The sequence below is a fragment of the Marmota monax genome, unplaced genomic scaffold, assembly GCF_021218885.2.
Source record: "Marmota monax isolate L192 unplaced genomic scaffold, Marmota_monax_Labrador192_F-V1.1 WCK01_AAM20220418_F8-fsc00020, whole genome shotgun sequence".
Taxonomy (NCBI): domain Eukaryota; kingdom Metazoa; phylum Chordata; class Mammalia; order Rodentia; family Sciuridae; genus Marmota; species Marmota monax.
The window spans coordinates 22,232,861-22,252,645 of record NW_026692912.1 but is presented as its reverse complement, the minus strand read 5'-3'; the positions used below and the strand labels follow the sequence as shown (position 1 = coordinate 22,252,645).

At 60.7% G+C, this 19,785-nt stretch overlaps 1 protein-coding gene across 3 annotated transcripts in view; it reads right to left on the bottom strand.

Annotated features, from left to right (window-relative positions):
- The window catches only part of Ncs1 (neuronal calcium sensor 1), a 42,131-nt gene that overhangs the window by 4,607 nt on the left and 17,739 nt on the right, over window positions 1-19,785 (bottom strand). For all 3 annotated transcript variants that reach the window (XM_046451886.2, XM_046451884.2, XM_058581845.1), the window contains exons 2-7: window positions 17,708-17,732; window positions 7,685-7,823; window positions 7,230-7,308; window positions 6,157-6,245; window positions 5,866-5,943; window positions 4,108-4,227 (exon numbers count right to left, since the gene is read on the bottom strand). In XM_046451886.2, coding sequence (XP_046307842.1) covers window positions 4,129-4,227; window positions 5,866-5,943; window positions 6,157-6,245; window positions 7,230-7,308; window positions 7,685-7,823; window positions 17,708-17,732 — 509 coding nt within the window. In that variant the 3' untranslated portion in view covers window positions 4,108-4,128. The remainder of the gene's footprint in view (window positions 1-4,107; window positions 4,228-5,865; window positions 5,944-6,156; window positions 6,246-7,229; window positions 7,309-7,684; window positions 7,824-17,707; window positions 17,733-19,785) is intronic.

The following is a 19,785-nucleotide window of genomic DNA, read 5'->3' as shown; positions in this document are numbered from 1 at the left end:
CCTGGGTAGGATTAATCCAGCTGGCAGTGAAGGAGGAAGCCAGCAGGGAGCCTGCCCTCTGCACCACTGAGCATAGAACAAGGCACCGTGGCATCCCTGGCCCGCCTCCTGGGGACGTGCACACCACCGCCCCGCACGGCTCGCACCAGCAATGGGCCACACTGGCTCCCAAGCCAGCCTGCCCACTCAGAGGAAGGGCAGGAGCAGTGGCACCACCAACAGCACCATGAGGGGCGGCAGCACGCTCCGGATGGTGGGAAAGGCTACACCAGGCGTCTACCTACAGCAGCAAGAAGGAACAGGGAACAGAGAACCCAGTGGGGTCAACTCAAGAGTCCGCTCCACCAACTGCCATGTGCACACGCTCCAGACTCTGATTTCAGTAAGCAAAGTAAGAGGAAAACATCCATGAGATAACAGGAAGCTAGAATAGCAACTGGAGATTAGAAGATGTAAAAGGACATGGGCCACACGTGGGCCTCCAGGGTGCACCTGTCATCCCAGCCGCTCGTGAGGCTGAGGCAGGAGGATCACGAGTCTGAAAGTCAGCCTCGGCAACTTAACGAGGCCCTAAGCAACTTACAGAGACCCCGTTTTAAAAATAAGAAATACAAGGGCTGGGGCTGTGACTCAGGGGTTAAGGATCCCTGGGTTCAATCCCTGGTACCAAAAAAGAAAAAGAATATGGATTTTTTAAAGAATCTTTGACTTTTACAAATACACTTTAGAACACTTAGAATATTTACATATGAAGTCTTGAATTTGCTCCAAAATAATCCAGTGTTGGGCAGGTGGACGGCGAGAGCAGGGAGATACCGTACAAGATCGACTGTGAACTGGTGATTCCAATTTGGGTGATGGGAACATAGAATCATATTATTCTCTCTACCAGTTTGTAAGACTATTCCCATAATAACAATAAAAAAATAACCCCTCCCCAGAATTTCCAACAACCCAAGTGTCCTGTGCCACACAACTAATCAAAGTCTGGCCCAGTCATCAAATGGAATACTAAGCAGCTGCGACAATGGTGGGCTCTCCTTAAAAAAACAAAAACAAATCAACAACAACAAAAAAATCAGAGGGCTGGGGTTACGGCTCAATGGTAAAGCACCTCCCTAGCACATGTGAGGCCTGGGATTCAATCCTCAGCACCACATAAAAATAATTAATTAATTAAAGATATTACAACTAAAAAAAAGAAAAAAACCAGAACCAGAATTGCCACATGATCCTGCAATCCCACCACTGGGTGTGCATCCAAAGGAAAGAAAATTGGCATCCGGAAGAGACCCCTGTGCTCCTGAATTTACTAGGGCACACTATGCATGGTGGCCAGGACCTGGAGTCCACCAAGGTGAGGTGCATGGACACAGTGGAATCGTGTTCAGCCACAAACCAAGAGGCTCTGTCATTTGCAGCATCGTGGATGCAGGGCAGGATGTTATGTAAGGGAGGGAAGTCAGGAACAGGAAACAAACCCCACCTGGTCTTGCCCCTGTGTGGAAGCTGAAGGGTTGATCTCCTAAGCTGGGGGTGTGGTTCAGTGGTGAGCACTTGCCTGGCCTGTGCAAGGCCCTGGGGTCACATCCCCAGCCCCACAGAGGATTTTAAAAGTCGATCTCACAGAAGCAGAGAGGGAGCATAGAGGCTGGGAAGGTGTCAGGAGGGGGATGAAGAGGAGATGGCTGGGGTGGGTGCAGCTGGGTGGGAGGAACCATTTCTAAGGTTCCAGAGCACAGCAGGAGAACTCAGTGAACTCATTATATATCTAAAAGCAGCTGGTCAGGGGGACTGTGACTGTCCCCAACACAAAGAAATGACGGAGGCTCCAGGGGACAATGGGCCGATTTTGCCCTGACCTGATCACGGCAGGCTGGGACACAGACGGAAAGGTCACGGCGTACCCACAGGCACGTGCCATATTGTCAGTTAAAATAAAAAACATGTTTAAAAGCCGACGTTCTCAGGCTGGAGACGCAGCCCAGGGTACAGCATGTGTCCCGCAGGTGTGAGGCCCTGGGTTCTGTCCCCAGAAGCACAAAAAATAAAATAAGATGATCTCAACAGTATTGAATGATGCAGAAAATAAGCGTGTTTCTGTTCCTGAATAAGCCAGTGACTTCCACGAAGCTGATTTGCCTAGGAACAGTGACAGACCAGGAGCCGGGCACAGAGAGAAGTCACGGACACCACAGAATGCGGACTGCATGTAAGTGTAGAGCAGGCGGCCAGCAGAGCCTCGGGAGGGGGTGACACTGGGCAGAGCTGGAAACAGGTGGGTGGTGTCATGTGGGACCTTGTCACTCTGAAGGCTTTGTCATGAAAACAGCATGACCTGGCGATTTGCAGAAGCAGCTGTGGAAAGCTAGACCAGGGCCAGAGCTCGCTGTAGGGCCCACGGCACAGTTTGTTTTTCTCACGGCACTAAGACCTGAGCCCAGGGTGTCTCACCACTGAGCCGCATCCCAAACCCTTTTTTAATTTTTTATTTTGAGACAGGGTCTCACTAAATTGGTGAGGCTGACAACCCACAATAAAAAATTAAAAAAAAAAAAAAGAAATGTAACTGTCATCAAGTCAGGCATATTATTAATTTAAAAAAAAAAAAATTGGTGAGGCTGGCCTCAAACTTGCTATCCTCCTGCCTCAGCCTCCCAAGTAGCTGGGTTATCAGCCTGAGCCACCTTGCTCAGCGTTTCTAAAAAAGAAATCACAGTACAAATTGATTTTAATTATATCTTCCTATGTGAGTTAGGAGTATTCCGTTTTGTAGCTGATTCTGTTTAAATGACTCTGGACACTAAAATGTTCCCCATGATCACATCTCCGTCACACAGGAGGGCTCTTTAGAATAAATTTTTTTTTTTTTTTTTTTTTTAATATTTATTTATTTATTTTTTTGGCAGACACAACATCTTTGTTTGTATGTGGTGCTGAGGATCGAACCCGGGCCGCACACATGCCAGGCGAGCGCGCTACCGCTTGAGCCACATCCCCAGCCCCTAGAATAAATTTTTAATTGAGGTTTTCTTTAAGCACATTTTCCAGTGTCTCTTTAATTAAAAAAGGATTTTTTGTGTACAGCAATAATAACAGAAGCTTCAGAATGGAGGAGGCCTCCTGACCCAAACACCAACAGATCAGATCTGTTAATGCACAAAAGGGCAGCCCCAGCTCGGCGGAGTCTGTTCTAAGAGGGCAAAGTGGCCTCCCATCCAGAGGCTCATCTGTGTGATTTCTTCACATTAACAGGAGATGTAGGAAAAAAATTATAAAATTCATTAGCATTGATGATTATTTCCAGTAAACACCTCCTTGCAAAAATCATAAAGAAGGGCCGGGCGCGGGGTGCCTGCCTGTAATCGCAGCGGCTCAGGAGGCGGAGGCAGGAGTTCAAAGCCAGCCTCAGCAACTTAGCGAGACCCTGTCTCTAATAAAATACAAACGAGGGCTGAAGGAGACTTCCCACATGCATCTGCCACTAAAGTCTATCTAAAAAAGACCCAAAGCAGGGCTGGGGCTGGTGCTCAGTGGCAGAGCGCTTGCCTGGCCCGTGTGAGGCACTGGGTTGGATCCTCAGCACCACATAAAAATTAATTAATTAATTAATTAAAGGTGAACGCATCTGAGCCACTGGGCAGGACAGCCAGGAGCTGAGGCCTGCCCAGGAGCTGATCTGTCCCGCTCAGGGGGGGCGTGAGACCTCCTGGGCGGGCCTGGACTTCCAAGGTGTCTGCGAGCAGGAACACATATTTTCAGGCAAACCACTAAGTGTGGCAATATAAAAATGACTCGGGAGGCTGAGGCAGGAGGATCGCAAGTTCAAGGCCAGCCTGGGAAACTTGGGGAGACCCTTCTCAAAATAAAAAATAAAAAGGGCTGGGGCTCGGGGGTACAGCACCCCTCCGTTCAATCCAGGGTGCAAAAATAAACAAAATAAAACAAAAACAGAGGGGCCGGGGTTCTCGGGGCCCTGCCCTCCCAGCTCCCTCCGCCAGAACTTCCCACACTGCCCGACACCAAGCACCTGGGAGCCGGAACACTGAGCCCCGGCCACGCCAGGCGGGTTGTCCCCCTGCCCGCCCGACCCGAGGCCCCACTCACCCCAGCGCGGGCCCCGCAGCACTATACCAGCCCGTCGTAGAGGGACAGCGCCTGCACGATGGACGGGTCGGCCTTGGACCCTTCCTGGAACTCCTGCAGCGTCAGCTTCCCGTCCGCGTTCTGTGAGGGACACAGGTGGCCAGGGTGGGCACAGCCCGCCCAGCCCCGGACCTGCCCACCGGCCCCGGACCCGCCCACCGGCCCGGGGAACTAGCCAAGGAGACCCTCGGAAGTGGAGAGGGACACAGGTGGCCAGGGTGGGAGTCACCCTCCAACAGACCCCGACCCTCACTGGCTCGTGACCTGGGGCTGTGACCCACCCCCGGGGCCTGTTTCCTCCTCTGGGGAGGGGGCGGGAGACGTGGGGACAGCCCCTGTGCCTGGTGAACTGGAGGCCCCTTCCGGCCCTGTGCTTTGTGTCATTTATACACAAATGTGCCAGTCGCGAGGGCAGGGCCCACGTGTTGCTCTGGGGCTACTTTTGGAAATGCGCTTAATCACACATTGACACTGGCTCACAGGAGGCGAGAGGGCCCAGGAGCTCAGTGAGACACAAAGGAACCTGGATTCTCCTTGGGCTGGAGCCCCTTCCCCTGGAGCATGGCTCAAGGAGCCCAGGACACCGCTGCACACCTGCTCACGCTGTGTCTGGCCTACCTAAGGGGACGGTGCCATGCTAACCTTTGACCATGAGAACACTGACCCAGGGTCGCCTACCCAGGGTCCCACAGCTGGTGCTGGGGACGTCAGGTAGACACCCCAGCAGGCTGCCTCCAGGGGCTGCACAGTTTCCCCAAACAGGGGAGGTGAGACAGGGGAGGAGAGCCTTGGCAAGAGACATCAGGGAGCCCCGGGGTCCGGTGCCTGGGGTTCCTCTACTGGAGGCCCCGACTGGGCTTCCTCACGACCATGATTTCAAATTTCCATTTAAATCAAAGTTATTTTAGTTAATAAAAACCAGTGTGGAGGGCTGAGGAGCAGCTCGGAGGTAGAAAGCATGCATGGCACACACCAGCCTGCTCGGGTCCCCAGGCAGACAGAACGGACGGCGCCTCCCCTGGGCCGGGGGGACTGGGCAGGCCGTGGGCAGGTGGGAAGGTCAGTCCTCCTTCTCGGACCTCTGGAGGAAAGGCGGCTGCCCCTGAGTGACAAAGCTGGAGCACCCCCACCAGAACCAGCAGGGCCTGGGACTCTGCCTGCAGCCTGCCCCCCCACACGTCATGGCTGCCACTGTCACAGCTCGGAGACCACGGGGGTCGTCAGATGCCACATTTCTTCCTTTGAGGGGCTGAGGATGGACCCCTGGGCCCTGCACGGCTAGGCAGGCACCCCAGCCCGAGCTGCACCCAGCCCCGAGCTGCACCCCAGCCCAGGGCTGCCGCCACCCTTTACCATTTGATGTGTTGATAGCGAGCTCCCTCAACACAGTCACAGGCCCTCCTGGGACACTGTGTTCCCACACTACCAGCTCCCTCCCTTTCTGTCCTGTGGACTTTATGCACTTGAAGCTGTTGTTCTGAGGGGTCCATGGATTTCTCCAGAATGCCAGGGGCCCCGGGGCAAAAAATAAGTAGCGGTCAAGGACCTGGCTATGAAGCAGACTCGTTGAGCTCACTTGCCTGAAAGTCAGGACATAGTGGCTGCTCACAGAGGGCAGGGCGCCAGGCCGACCACCTGTCTGACCAGCCCCCAGGGGCTCAGTGTCCCCACTGCCGCCCACAGGCCCGCCCCGCTCTCCCTGCGGAGGACCAGCCTCACCTTGTCCATCATGGCAAAGATGCGGTCCACCCTCTTCTCAGGGGTGTTCTCCTCCTCGGGCAGCTCCACCGTGTTCCCCTGCCACAGGACACGGCGGGGTGGGCCTGGGCTCTGGGCTGCGTCCAGCTGAGGTCTGCCCCTGTCTCGGCCTCCCATCCTCATCCCGCCTTCTGCCATCTGGCCGCCTCCCCCACCCCCGCAAAGATGGCCCCAGCAGCCCAGCCAGCGGGCTGCCCCGGGGCCAGGCCCAGCCTCAGTGCCCTCCGGCCGCCCTCCCCAGCGGCCCCTCACCACCATCTGGTAGATGGCGTCCACGATGTCCAGCATCTCGTTCCTGGTGATGTAGCCATCGTTGTCCAGGTCGTAGAGCTTGAAGGCCCCTGCAACCAACCGCCCACTGTGACCCCGGCCAGGCCGCTGCTCCACGCCCCTCCTCGACACGGAGCCCGGGGGGACGGCCGGCACTCATGGGCCCACTGCCGACACCAGGACGCACCCCTGCAGCTCGGGGTGAAATGAGTTAAAACAGGTGGACGGCCAGCGCGGGCTGCGGCTGGGGCTGGAGCGGTGTGTGAGGAGCGCAGTCCTGTACCTGGCCCGGGGTGTCTCATGGTGCCCCCCGTCCCATCCCCCCCTCCTCTGGGTGTCTGCCCCCCCAGTGGTCAGCGTTAGCAAATAGGCAGGCAGGGAAGGGGGCTTTTGCGTGAATGAAATTCTTTTCTATGTCTAAAAAGGGGTGCTCCCGGCGCTGATGGGGACCGCGGGACCCAGTGCGCGAGTCCTGAGTCCCTTTGCTGCACTGCACGGTGGCCCATCTAAGGGCGTGCGGCCTGTCCCCCTCTCCGGGCCTCAGTAGGAGGGGTTCCTGGACTCTAGACTGACGGCCCTGAGAGCAGGGACCTGTCTGTCCGGCCTGGTGGATTCTGACGTGTGGCCTTGGGTCTGCACTCGTTGAGTGATGGATGAATAAGTGAATGAGTGAAATCCGCAGGCAGAACCACGGCCAAGGGAGTCCCTGGACCCCGCCCCACACTGCCGGCTGTCCCAGGCCCATGCTTTCCTGGATGTCACCTGTGCTCTTGCCAGCCCCGTCCCACGGGCCCTCGTCCATTCCTCCTGCCTGGTCACCTCCAGGAACCCTCCTCTGGCCCAGAAGGGCAGGTGTCAGTGCCGCTCCCTCAGCCCAGCGCAGACGGCCTGGCCCAGCTCAGTGGCCATATGAGGCCCACCTGCCCAGGGCCCGCTGCCCTGGCAGCTCCGGCCCGGCCACCATCTGGGTCACTACCGTGGTGTCTGGCGCCCCCATGTGGCGAGGGCCAGGGGCTGCCTCCCTCTATCCTGGGGGCAGGACGCATGGGACTTACACCGTAGCTTCTCGTCCAGTGTCCCCCTGGAGGTCACCGACAGCGCCTGGATAAACTCGGAGAACTCAATCCGCCCATCCTGAGGGGAGAAGGGGTGGCCTCAGTCAGCACCCGGACCTTGGAGGGTGGTGCCGTGGCAGCAGCATCACCAGGGAGCATCCGGGGGACCAGATGCCCCAGACACCCTGCTGTGAGCACAGACCCTGCATTCATGTGCATCTACGTGTGTACACACGTGTGCATACACATCCGTGCATGCGTGTGGGCATGAGGGTGTGCACATGCGTGTGCACATATTCATATTCGCCTATGTTTGCAAGTCCATGCATGAGTGAGCGTGTGTCCCTTCTTGGAAAGGGACCCTTTGCAGGGACAGTGGGGGGGGTCTGGTGTGGGAGGAGCAGAGCCGGCTGCCCAGGGAGGGGGCACCTGGCCGCCAGCGATACCCAGCTCACCTTGTTCTCATCAAAGACGTTGAACACAAACGTGGCGAACTTGGTGGGGTCTCCGAACGGGAAGAACTGCTTGTAGATCTTCTGGAAGCCTGCCGCGTCCAGCTGCCCGCTGGGGCAGTCCTTGATGAAGCCCTTATACCTGGACAGCAGCGCGGCGGGAGAGGGCAAAAGGGACACCAGCTTCACCCACCCACACCAGCTCCTGCCCAGGACACAGGAAGGCCGGTGCCTGAGACGGTGCCCCAGGGTCAGAGGAGCACAGACCTGACTCCTCAGCTCACTCCCACCTCTGCCTCCCACAAGCTGTGTAGCCTTGGACAGGCGACCTCACCTCTCTGAGCCTTATCCACACAAGGCAGAAAAGAGTCAGCACAAGAACAACAGAGAACTGCACGCAGAGCCCTGGCCACGGCCCCCCACACAGGGCTATGAGGAGAGTCGCCCATAAGCCCCCAGGAATGGCACTTCTGCATAAAGGGCCTCCTGCCATCCCCTCGTCCCCCTTCCCCTCCTATACCACAGGGCCACCATATGGGGTGGGCAGCCAGCTCCCCATGCACAGCCCTCCCCAGCCTCTTCTCCCAGGAAGTTGAGTGAGTAGGCCCTGGGGCAGCCCCAGGGGACCCTGGCTTGTCCCAGTGCCCAGCATGGGACCCCCCCCTCAGACAACCAGGCCACTAGGATGTGGTGTGGCAGTCCAAGCCCCAGTGTAGGTCTCTGCTGTGCAACCAGGGACAGATGTCTGACCTCTCTGAGGCTCACGCCCATCTTGTTGGAATCAGGTGAAGAGGTACTTGGACCCCCAGGGCCCACCTTTAAAAACATCCCTGCTTGGGGCTGGGGTTGTGGCTTAGTGGTAGAGTGCTTGTCTCACATGTGTGAAGCACTGGGTTCAATTCTCAGCACCGCATATAAATAAATGAATAAAATAAAGGTCTGCCAACACTAAAAACTATTTAAAAAAATAAAATAAAAAATAAAAACATCCCTGCCTGATCCCCAGCACCGCAGGGAGAAAAGCCACCAGTGTGACCTGCAGTCTAAGAACTTAAATGTGTCTTGTGTTAAACTGATTTATGAATTGGCTCCCGGGTCGTTCAGCACCCCCAGGTGGGACACGTGCCGTCTGAGGACAAGTCCTCCCACCGCAGGAAGTCAGAGGGACGCGGTCGGCACCAGCTCTGACCTCCACCCGGTCTGCCATCTGTGAGTCCCCACGGCCTAGACTGGAGCTGAGGGGGATGGACGGTGACTTCTGACAAGGGCCAGTGCTCAGAGGAACCAGATGGCTGACCCGCGGTCCCACCGAGACCTGTGTGAGGCTCCACTTGCCCGCCACCCGCGAAGCAGAGGATCCTGGGAGCAGTGTGAGCCTCCTGTGACGCTGTGTGGGGCGCCCGGGATGGAGGAGGCCTAAGGAAAAGCCAGGGTCCCCTCCCTGCTGACCAGCCTCTAAGGGGCCAGGATCGACGCTGGACACCCAGGGCCTGGGAGGACAGCCGGGCACCTGGCGGTGGGAGCCTGGGGTTCTGAGGCCTGAGAATGGCGGTCAGGTGTCCAGGGGGGCGGGACCCTTGTTCCAGGCATGCCTGCTGGGGCCAGGGCAGGTGGAGGGCGTGGGGCACCTCCTTCTGGGAGCTGGACTGGAGCAGGCACGGGGCTGTCCCAGCAGTGGCCGCACACCATGAGGCTCCCCGTGGGCTGAGCCTCTGGGCCTCTCCCTGCCCTCCCCCTCAGGCCCTCAGGATGGCAAGTCTAGGCACGGTCACCATGGGCCTCTGTCACCGCCCATGACAGCAGCCCAGTGCGAGGCTCCGTGCTGAGCCCTGAAGACTGTTCCTCATGCAAACCCCGCGGCTCACGGCTGTAGGTCCAGTGATCCCACTGGACAGATGAAGGCACTGAGCTCAGATAAGTCAGCCCCGGCCTCACAGCCCAAGTCCAGCTGTCAGCCTGGCGCTGCTTCTCCTGTCCCCCGCTGCCCGTCAGCCTCTGACGCAGCCTCAATTCAATGTGATGTCCAGGCCCACCTGGAAGCCCCGCGTCTCGTCCCTGCCAGCCCCGGGGCTGCTCTGAGCCTGGTGCTCACAGCCAACCCCCCAGGAAGCACAGCAGGGCAGAGTCCGTGACACTGATACCAAAGCGTGGCTTTGAGCCCTTCCGGTCACAGGAGGGACAGACTGGCCCCCAGCTCCCTCCCTTGGTGCTCTCTCCCAGCTTCCTTCCGGGGATAGGAGGCAGACAGTTTACAAGCAAGAGGCCACCACCCCAGGTCCCCAAGCCAGGAGGGGTCCCTGGGCAGGGGAGGGACGTGCTTGGTGCAGGACCTAATGACCCATCAGAGACGGCCTCTCCGTCTGGCATCCCTCTGTTCTTCCTGCCCTTCTAACTCGATCCCCAAAGGTCATTCAAAACAGCAAGATGCAATGGAAGGAGCCCAGAGGCGGCCCCCTGCCACGGCTCAGCGGGCTGGGCAGGGCCGGGGGCAGCTGCAGGGGCCAGTTGTGGGCACGATCCCGGTGGGAGCCTCCAAAGCCTGTCTGTCACACCTACAGAGGCTCCACAGGGCCCACCCCATGAGCAGGGGTCCCCAAAGCCCATCCCCAAGAGGCAGTGCCCACAGAGGGTGGCCAGCCCACGGCTCCAGCTTGCCCTGGCCACCCTGACCGCCGGCCTCTCCGAGCCCCTCCCCCACGCAGCCTTGACCTGCGCCCTCTTCAGCAGGCCCTGCCCTGGGCGAGATTCCTGCCAGGCCAGCGGACGGCTGACCAAGCTCCTTGCTGTCCCCCTGCTTGGCGGGGGACGAGGCGGCCCCCCACCTCCTGGTCACCCCTCATCCGTGAACCTCTCGGGGGCTCTGATGCCCCGTCTCTCTCCTGCTGGGACAGGCTCCACACTGCCCAGGTCCTGCCAGGAGGTCCCTGGGCACAAAGCCTCATGATAACTCCCTGGACCCCCGCCACTCCCCAGGTGCCAGGAGATGCGTCCTGCAGGAAGTGGGCCCACTGAGGCCGCAGGGTCCCCTGCTCCCCTGGTCCAGCACCAGCCCGCTGGACCACACTCCATCACATCTGCCTCCAGGCGATGGCCTCCAGTTCAATGCCCCGTCCCTGACACGGGGGCACCCCAATGCTCCACTCATAGCCTGGTGCGTGACACGGGCCCAGCAAGTGTCTGCCTGGTAAGCTGAACAGATGAATACAGGGGAAGAGAGGGCCAGAGTTAGGTGTCCTGCTGCTCTGTCCTGAGCCCAGTGGAACGGATCCTCAAGAAACCCTAGCCAGAATCTAAGAGCCCTGTGAGGATGGTTAGAAGACTACTTCTGGGTGTTGATGCGGCTCTGGGGGCCCAGAGAGGGGGAGAGACTGGCCCAAGGTCACACAGCAAGTTAGCAGCAGAACCAGGGCTCAGACTCAGGGCTCCTGCCTCCCAGCCTCCCCACCTCATGGCACCCCCCCCCACTTGCAAGCCAGGCTGTACGGCCCCCGGGGAAATGCAAGGGGAAAGCAGCTGCTACCCAAATATTATGTAACCCATTGTTCGTCCTCCGAAGGTGGAGGAGGTATCTGCCTCGGCTGCAGCAGAGCCGGGGAGACTGAGCTTCCCGGCCACCCTGGTTGCCCCAGGGCCTGGGATTCGCCTCAGATGGCCAGGCTCTGAAGCCAGACTTCCTGCAGGTCTAACCTGGGGTACAGCCCCTCCCCACAGTGGGCACCCCGGGACTGGGGACCAAGCCCAGGAACCTGTCCCAGGATGGCTGGGACGTGACTGAACCAGCCCCACGCGCCCCAGGTCAGGTCCCGGCAGGTCCCAGCCTCCTCCCTCTCCGGTGGAGCCGCCAGCCGTCTGCCGGGTGCCCGGGCCCGGCCCTCACCTGCCGTGTTGTGGGAGGGACCCTGCACAAACCCCTTCCCCACAACCCGGCGGCCCTGTGGGGAAGTGACTGGTCAGCCCTGGGCAGGGTTCCCACCGTAGGCGCCTGACGCTGTCCTCCAGTGACTGCCACCCTGTCCCCAGACCTTGCCAAACACACCCTGGGGCAGCGTCACTGGGTTTACAGCCACTGGACTGGGGGACCCCCAGCTGGCAGGGATCTGCCGCAGAAGTGCCCGCGGGTCACACAGTCCGCACTAGGAGTCGCAGCTCCTGCCAGGCTCCGGTTCAGGCAGGATTTTGACACATGATCCCAACAAGCCCCAGGGGAAGGGGTCAGTGATGGCCGCCTTACAGACTGGGTGTCCTCCGGGCTCAGGGTCCCGGGACTTCTGCCCGGCCCACCCCTTCCTCCGCTCCGCCTGTGGTGTAACTGTGCCCTGAAGGCCGGAGCTCCGCCTGCACCCCGAGGCAGGCGCCATTTCGGTTCACCCCCGACCCTCTGGGGAGCTGGCCTGCGGCAGGTTCCGGGTTGGTGTGGAGTCCAGTCCCCGGCTGGCCAGTGGGGTGGCTGCAGGGGGCCAGCCTCCAGATGGAGCGGGGATGGGAGAGAGAGGCCAGGTCTGCCACGGCCTGTGGGCTCCTCTGCAGCCAGAGTCCCCCGTGGGGACAAGGCCCCAGGGGTCTGCCTTCCTCACACCTCGGGCTGGACTCTGGACCCCAGGGGGAGGGACGGGAGTCCTCACATCACTGGCGCAGGTCAGCCCAGCAGAGGGGCAGGGATGACGGACATGGCACGGGTCAGGATGTCAGCTGGGATCTCCAGGCTCAGCCCCCGAGTCTCGGGCACCCGAGGGTGGAAGACCCTGGGTTCCACCGCGCCAGGGCCGGGAGTGCCGAGGGGCCTCTTCCTCATCGTCACTGTCACTGTCACAGCAGCTCATTCCTGTGCTGCCCGTTTCACAGGCTGCATCAGCCTGAAGGACTCTGAGGCGTCAGAGAGGAGTTTCTTTATATTTTTTTAACTGAAGAACAGCTCTGACCTCTGAAGCAAACCGCTCCGTCCTGGCTCGCCCTTGACCTTGTGCGACCCTGGGCAGGCAACTTTCTCTCTGAGCCTCAGTGACCCGGTCTGTGAGGTGGGGACCAAGCCAGTACCTGCCTTGAGGGCCTGCGGGAGCCTGGACAGTGGGGAGCCCAACTGCCCCCACAAAGGGGGGCCCGACCTCTCCACAGCACCAGAGGGGCCAGGGCAGCAGGAGCCTGCACACCCCAGAGGCCCTTCCTAATACCCAACCTCCTGGTTCAGGTCAGTGCCCCGGATGCTGGGCACCGGCCCCTGGCCACCCCATGATCGCCTGCAGCAGGTGCCCAGAGGCCTCTTCTCACCCCACCTTGTGCAAGGACGGGGCTGGACTCTCTGGGGGCCAGAGAGATAAATAACCATCACAACCAGGGCTGTGGCCTCCCAGATCCTTCCCCGTCACCTTTTCAAAAGCCTCCCCTCGGACGGAGCTCCAGGAGGGGTCCCAAGCGCTCGGGTAAGGAGGACCCTCCTCCCGGCCCTCCCTCCAGGACTTCAGGTCTGTGGGCTTCCTAGAGCCAAAGCCTGCAGCCCCGAGCCCTCAGCCCAGGCCATGAGGAGGAAGGACACACAGAGCTGTGACTGGGCCGGGTCTCTGCCCTCCGAGCCCCAGCCTCTGTAACACACCACTCCTGGGACTCGCCACGAGGCACTAAACCCAGCACAGTGCTGCCACGGGGGAGCGCGGGGACGTTGGGGGAGCTGCCCCCTCCCCCGGGGTGCGTGGGACGGTCCAGCTGGCTCTGCGGGCGGCTGCAGGATCCCTCCTGCTTCACCCTCTGTTTTTGTTACAACATGATGGGATATTTGTTTTTTGTAAAAATAATAAAACAAGATAACTTGGAAAACAGAAGAAGGAAAAAAGCATCCGTGATCCAGCCACCAACGCGGCCACCAACGCCGGCCCAGCCCCCGCCTTCCTCGCTCCCGGCTCCCTTTGCCTCCTGCAGTTGTCCTCCATGGAACTGGGTGTGCCCTGCTGTCATGAGGGCATTCTTGTGGCTTCCCAGGTGACAATGATGTCCATGTCACCTTCCGGGGCCTGGGGCCTGCTGCTGCCTCTTACTCCACAGCCCACTGTGGCTCCTGATCTCTCAGGGTGCAGAGCAGGGCTCTCGGGAGTGGGGACCAGAGGGCGGGAAGCCAGGGGTCCGGGCACCCAGGGGCCATGTCCCCATGCTGGTGCCCAGGGCCGGCAGGGCCGAGGCCACGGGGGTCCCCAGGGGCTGGAGCCAGGGGAGGATGCCCACCTGGCCTGGCCTGGCATCGCTCTTCTGGGACCTGGGGCCTGACTAGCCCCAGGGCCTGAGTTCAAATCTAGGCTGCGTCTGCACTGGCTGCACACAGGGTCAGGTGACGAGATCACACCACAGCCCTGAATAGCAGCCCTAAAGTCAGCAGGGAACAAGACAGGCCAACTCTGCAGAGGTGACGAATGAGCCATGCAGAGGAAAGGAACAGCGGCCGGAAGAGCAAGGAAGGAGGTCCTGAGGCTGGGGGACTTGACCAGGGTGAGGGACAGCAAGGGCGGCCATGCTGGTGAGCCGGGAGAGGGCGAGGCCAGAGAGCACGTGAGCCCTGAGGCCTGGCGGGAGCCCAGGCCGGTGCCAGGTGCAGTGGGAGGTCCCAAAGGGGCTTCGAGCAAGAGAGCCAGCCAGCCACCCACCCAAAGCTCTCCCTGTGTGCGTGGAGAAGGGGCCACAGGAGCCCATGAAGGGGCAACGGCAGCCCCACTGCAGACCAGTGGCCGGGACCAGGGCGGGACAGAAGGAGCGGGGCAGACCAGACCTGTTCTTGAGGAGGCAGACGGGTGGGGATTCAGTTCAGGAGGAGCCGCAGGTCACAGGGTCACGGGGTCGGAAGGGGCAGGAGGGGAGGCCAGCAAGGCAGGGGAGAGGGAAGCAGGCCACCACCTGCCTGCAGCTCTGCTCTCCCCCGGCGCGCTCCACCCGTGCCCTGGCCTACACTCCTGGTGGCCCGGCCAGCTGGGCTCAGGAACACCAGTTTCTCCTACGGGAGGATTCCCCGGCTGTGAAAGGGTCCTCTGACACGCCTGGGCGCTGGGGATGCAGGGACATTTCCATGTGCCTTCTGTGCAAAGAACAGGGCGTGTGGGCCCAGGAGCCAGCCTTTACCCAGCAGGCCTGGTTACAAGTCAGGTGAACAAGCAGGCCTTAGGCCAGTCCAGGGAGATGAACCGGTCCCTTCTGTGTAGCAACGACAATTCCATCAGCTGCACAGAGCACCGAGGAGACTGATCCAGAACACTGGGATCTGGGATCCATTATCAATGCCAGCCACGGGCACAGGAGGGGAGGGTGAGGCCTGAGTGCCCCTGTTTAACCATCCTGGTCTCCCCTTTTTCTATTTCTAGAGGTGGCCTTTCTAGAAACAGGAGGGGGAGGGCTGGCCTAGGAGGGCAGGAAAGGGCTGGTTCAGCTATCTCTACCCTGGAGGCTCCACCAAAGTGAAGCGAAGCCTACTTATTTGACGTCCACGGAACTTTCTGGAACTTTCTTTCTTTAGAGCTTGCTAGGGAAGGTGTCACACAGTGAGGAGCAGGTGTGCAGGCACAAGCCAGCCTCCTTGGCCTCCCTGCTGGTCCCCTGACCCTGCCTCACGGCCATGTGCTCCCCCAGGTAGTGGCCCGAATGCTGGCAGCCGGCAGCCGGCAGCGCCTGCCTGGACCCTGCCCTCAGGCCCCGACCCCGGCCTGTCACCCTGCTCAGGCTGAGATGCTGCTGCTTTGTGCTGATGTGTCTGCCCAGGGTTGGGGCTTGGTCTGTGTCACCCTGCGTCTGGGACAGGCCCTGGGCAGCTCTGCTCCACCAACGCTTGGCGAGTGAATGGGAGCGACCTCCCCTGGCCCACCTGGGCCTCGGCTCCCCATCAACACGGTGAGGAGGGGTCCCCCCAGCGCTGCTAAGATGGGGGCAGCAGTGGAGGCGCTGCTCAGCACACCACGGGGACGCGCTCGCCAGGCGCCCTCCCAACGTCCCCCACGAAGTAGAGCATCTGCTCTTGACGCCGTCCGCCAAGCCCGACTCCCACTCCCGCCTTCCGACGGGGACACTGAGGCCCCAGGAAGCTTAGCCCAGGTGTGGGCAAGTCAGAGTGCGGCCAGCTGCCCGGCTCCGAGCCCCCACCCTGGCCACGTGCCTCTCCTGGGCGGCCAGGGGAGCACCTGGGAGCTCAGGGGGCCCTCAGTGTCCTCATCCCCAAGATGCAGATGGGACCTTCTCCTCCAGGGGACTTCGAGGGGAAACAAGTGGGGCTGCCTTGAGTGCCCCCTGTCACCCACGGGTGCTGAGGAAGTGCCCGTCTCTCAAGGACAGGCCTTGCCCTCTTCTTGCCCTGGAAGGAAGGTCTAGGAACCCTTCTCCCACCGGAGGGCCACATCACGGCTGTCTCCTAATGGCCACCCAGGACCCTAACCCGGCCCCCCGCCCGGCCCCCAGAGGATGGGGGCCGCCCGTGGTTCAGGAGACCTGTGCAGCCTCCCTCCCTCAGCGGGGCCAGAGCCAGGTCCTGGGGTCCTGCTGCCTACTGTCATGGCAGCCCTGCCACCCCCCAGGCGCGGGCGAGGGACTCCCTGTGAGCCTCCCTTTCCTTGTCTGCCACGTGGAGGTGACAGGCCACGTCACACTCGGGAATGTGCTCCCAAAGCATCGAGGGGGGTGCCTTCGGAGGCTGAGCATCCACTGTGGCCAGGCCCTGGGGACACAGTGAAGGACAGGCGAAGGTGACCAGCCTTGAGCTGGGGGACGCAGACAGGGGCAGAAACATTTAACCACTGTCACAGGCCATCACAGAGAAGCATGGGTCAGTGGGGGTCAGAGAGACCCCAACCCAGCTAGAGGCCAGGGAGGGTGCGGGAAGGAGGCTAAGGGGGAGCTGGAGCCAGGAGGGGGCCCACGCGGGGGAGCGGCAGGGACAGAGCGAGGGGACGCAAGGAACGTCACCAGGTCAGGCTGGCAGAGGGCAGGGTGGCACGCGCCTGGGCAGCCAGCAGGCTGGACCCCACGGGGCCACTCGGCACATAACCACACTCAGTGTCTGGCCTCCTAGGGTCTGGCTGCCCCGGCCCCTCTGACCGCCGGCGGGAAGGCAAGAGCGTGTCCAGAGGGGAGTCCAGGGGGGCTTCCTGGAGGAGGGTCCTAGGCTGCACCTTGGAGGAGGAGCCCAGGAAGGGAGCACCCAGGGATAGAGACCTAGAAGCAGGAATGTTCTGGAACGCCCACCTGGGGAAGTCGGGAAGTGGGAAACGAGGTCAGTCCTGGGATAGAGCTGGGTGGCTGCTCACTCTCCTCCCGCTGCTGGCTCGGCCAGCTCAGCCTCCCATCACTGCCCACCTGGCCAGGGTCCCCTGCGGAGGTCAGCAGAGCCCGCAGGACATGGCTCTGCACCTTCTACAGTGTGAACTTGGGCATGGGGGTGTCAGAGGTGGCCCGGGAGGAGCCCGGGAGGCCTCCCTCCAAGCTGTTCCCCCATCAGGGCTCATCTTATAGTGGGAGCCCCGTCCTCCCCCTATCGCACAGTGACCGACAGCATCACCCAGGCCAGGCACCCTACACCATTACAGACCTCACTGACCCCTCCCTGCAAAACCTTCCATTTGCTCCAGGACAAGCGACCTCAGAATCCGACCTCAGAATCCGTCTTAACACACACTCTAGGCAAGCCACCGCGGGCTGACCAGAGCTGGCGCCCAAAGGAAATCTACCCGCCATGCCCGACCGACACCCAGCCATTGTGAGCAGACTCACCTGAGCCCCTAGGAGGGAAGAGACCTGTCAAGGCCACACAGCATTTAATGACAAAGCTGGGCCCGGCCTTGTCATCCTAACCCCTCCCTAGGGTCTAGTGGGCCTGGGGGTGCCCCAGGCCCTAACTGCCAGCACCCCACCCAAACCAGTTAGCTGAGACCGCACAGAGCCAGGGACAGGGCTGGTGTGTGGATGGGCATGCTCCGAGGCCCCTGCATGCTGTCCTGGGCACCGGGACTCTGTCCCCATCAGCACAAAGCCCCCGTCCCCACCCCTGAGTTTGGGTAAACGGCTACTCACCACTGCTGCACTTCCTTCTCGGTGACTGCAAGAGAAAACAGAAAAGTGGCCGTTAGCTCAGGTGACCCCGCACACGCAGGTGCTCACTGGGGCCACCCTTCTGTCCACCCCACCCGCAGCCTCCCTGTCCGCTCAGGGCATCGACCTGCTCTGAACAAGAAGAGGTGACGAGTACTGGGCAGGGGACAGCGCTGGCCCCTCCTCCCAATGCTCACTGTGCTGCTGCTGTGAGCCCCAGAAATACCCGGGGACGCCGCGGTCACTTCTCCAGGAAGCCAATGTTCAAGCACATTCTTTCCCATCTCTCCGTCCCCAGGGACAATCAGGGAGGGTGGCTGTCCAACCTGGCTGCCCTGCCTGCCTGTGGGGACCTGGCCAGGTGGGGGGCCACTCTCAGCAGGAGGGCCAGCTCCCTCCCTGCCACCCCCCAGGCCCTTGGTGGACAGTCCGGGTTCTTCCACTGGCAAGATGTGGTCACTGCATGAATCCAAAGCTGGAAGGAGCCACAGAAACCGCTGACCCTGGAGCCAGCCCGAATGGTCACTGTACTGACCATGAAACAGCCAAACAAGGGGTTTTCTGAAAAGTACTGAACCTGTCAAGCTGGAACCAAACCCAGGTTCTCTCTCAAGTCACTGAACAAGCACCTCAAGCCCCTCTCCTTGCCCATGTGACATGGGAGAGCTCCCGAGCACCCTGTGCCTCGGTTTCCTCATTTGCAGGCACGATGGCAGCGGTACCTGCCACACGGCGCTGGCCCAGGACCCCATCCTATCAGGTGCAGAAGTGCCTGGGTCCCCAGGTGTGGGGCGGAGAGCTCCAATGAGCTCACGGGCGGCAGGCAGAGAAGGAGTGAGCAGGTGCACAGAAGGCGCACAGGTGGAGCCAGGCGGGCCCGGAGCTGTCCCTGCCCACACAGGCCGGGGGAGGTCACTTCACGAAAACTGCTCAGACAGCCACCAAACACCAAGCGCCTACTGTGACCAGGCCTGCGCCCAGGGCGGCCCTGCCCCAGCCTAAGGGAAGATAGCACTGGCCTTCCCCAGCTCCAAGTGGGGACACGGAGGCCCACAAGGCCAGGAAGAGGGTCCAAACTCAGGTGTGGGACTCAGAACCCGCATCAGACCCCAGTGTGCACTGAGAGCCTCCCATCCGCTCCTGAGCCCAGATCAGACCCTGGGATGAGAACCGCCCCGGGGCCACCGCGGTGGCGCAGGCCTGTAATCTCAGTGGCTCGGGAGGCTGAGGCAGGAAGATCACAAGTTCAAAGCCAGCCTCAGCAATGGCGAGACACTAAGCACCTCAGTGAGACCCTGTCTCCAAATAAAATGCAAAATAGGGCTGGGGATGTGGCTCAGCGGCGGAGTGCCCCTGTGTTCAATCCCTGGTACCAAAGAGAGAGAGCGCGAGAGAGCGAGTGCGCGCCAGGCCATGATGGAGATGCCGCTCTCCTGGAAGCCCAGACCTGGCATGAAGAATGCAACTTCCCTGAGAAAATTCTGGCAGAGGTACAGGGTGAGGGGTTAGGCCTGGGGGTAGAGAGGGAAGGTGTCCCTGGTCTTACCCAGGACAGGCTGCCCTAGACCTACCCCCTGCAGGAATCTGGGGACACAGGTGGCCCACTACTACACAGCCAAGAGCTCAGGGCCACCAGCTCTGGAGCCCGGCCAGTGAACCCACGTCCAAACCAAGCCCAGAACTCACCAGCTGTGCGACCCTGGGGAAACTGCCTCCCGTCTGAAGCTCGGTTTTCTCATCTGCACGTGGGCACGTTGGGAAGGTTGGATTAGAAAGCACCAGAATCCCACAGCGAGGTGGGACCCATCTCCCCCGGGAGGAGACAGAGTTCTGGGGGTCAGCCTGCCTGTCAGAGGGCACCTGAGTCACCTGCCAGGACAGGCAGGCCAGGATGATGCTTCCAGGCCCAGAATGAATGGCCAGTATGGTCCCCAACCCCACCCCGAGTCAGCCAAGGAGCTGCCGGACCCCGTGTGACCTAAGCAAGGGCCTGAATGGCAGGTCCACTGCGGACCCCAGGTGGGCCTCATAGGGCCAGAGAGCTACTCCCCGGGATCCCC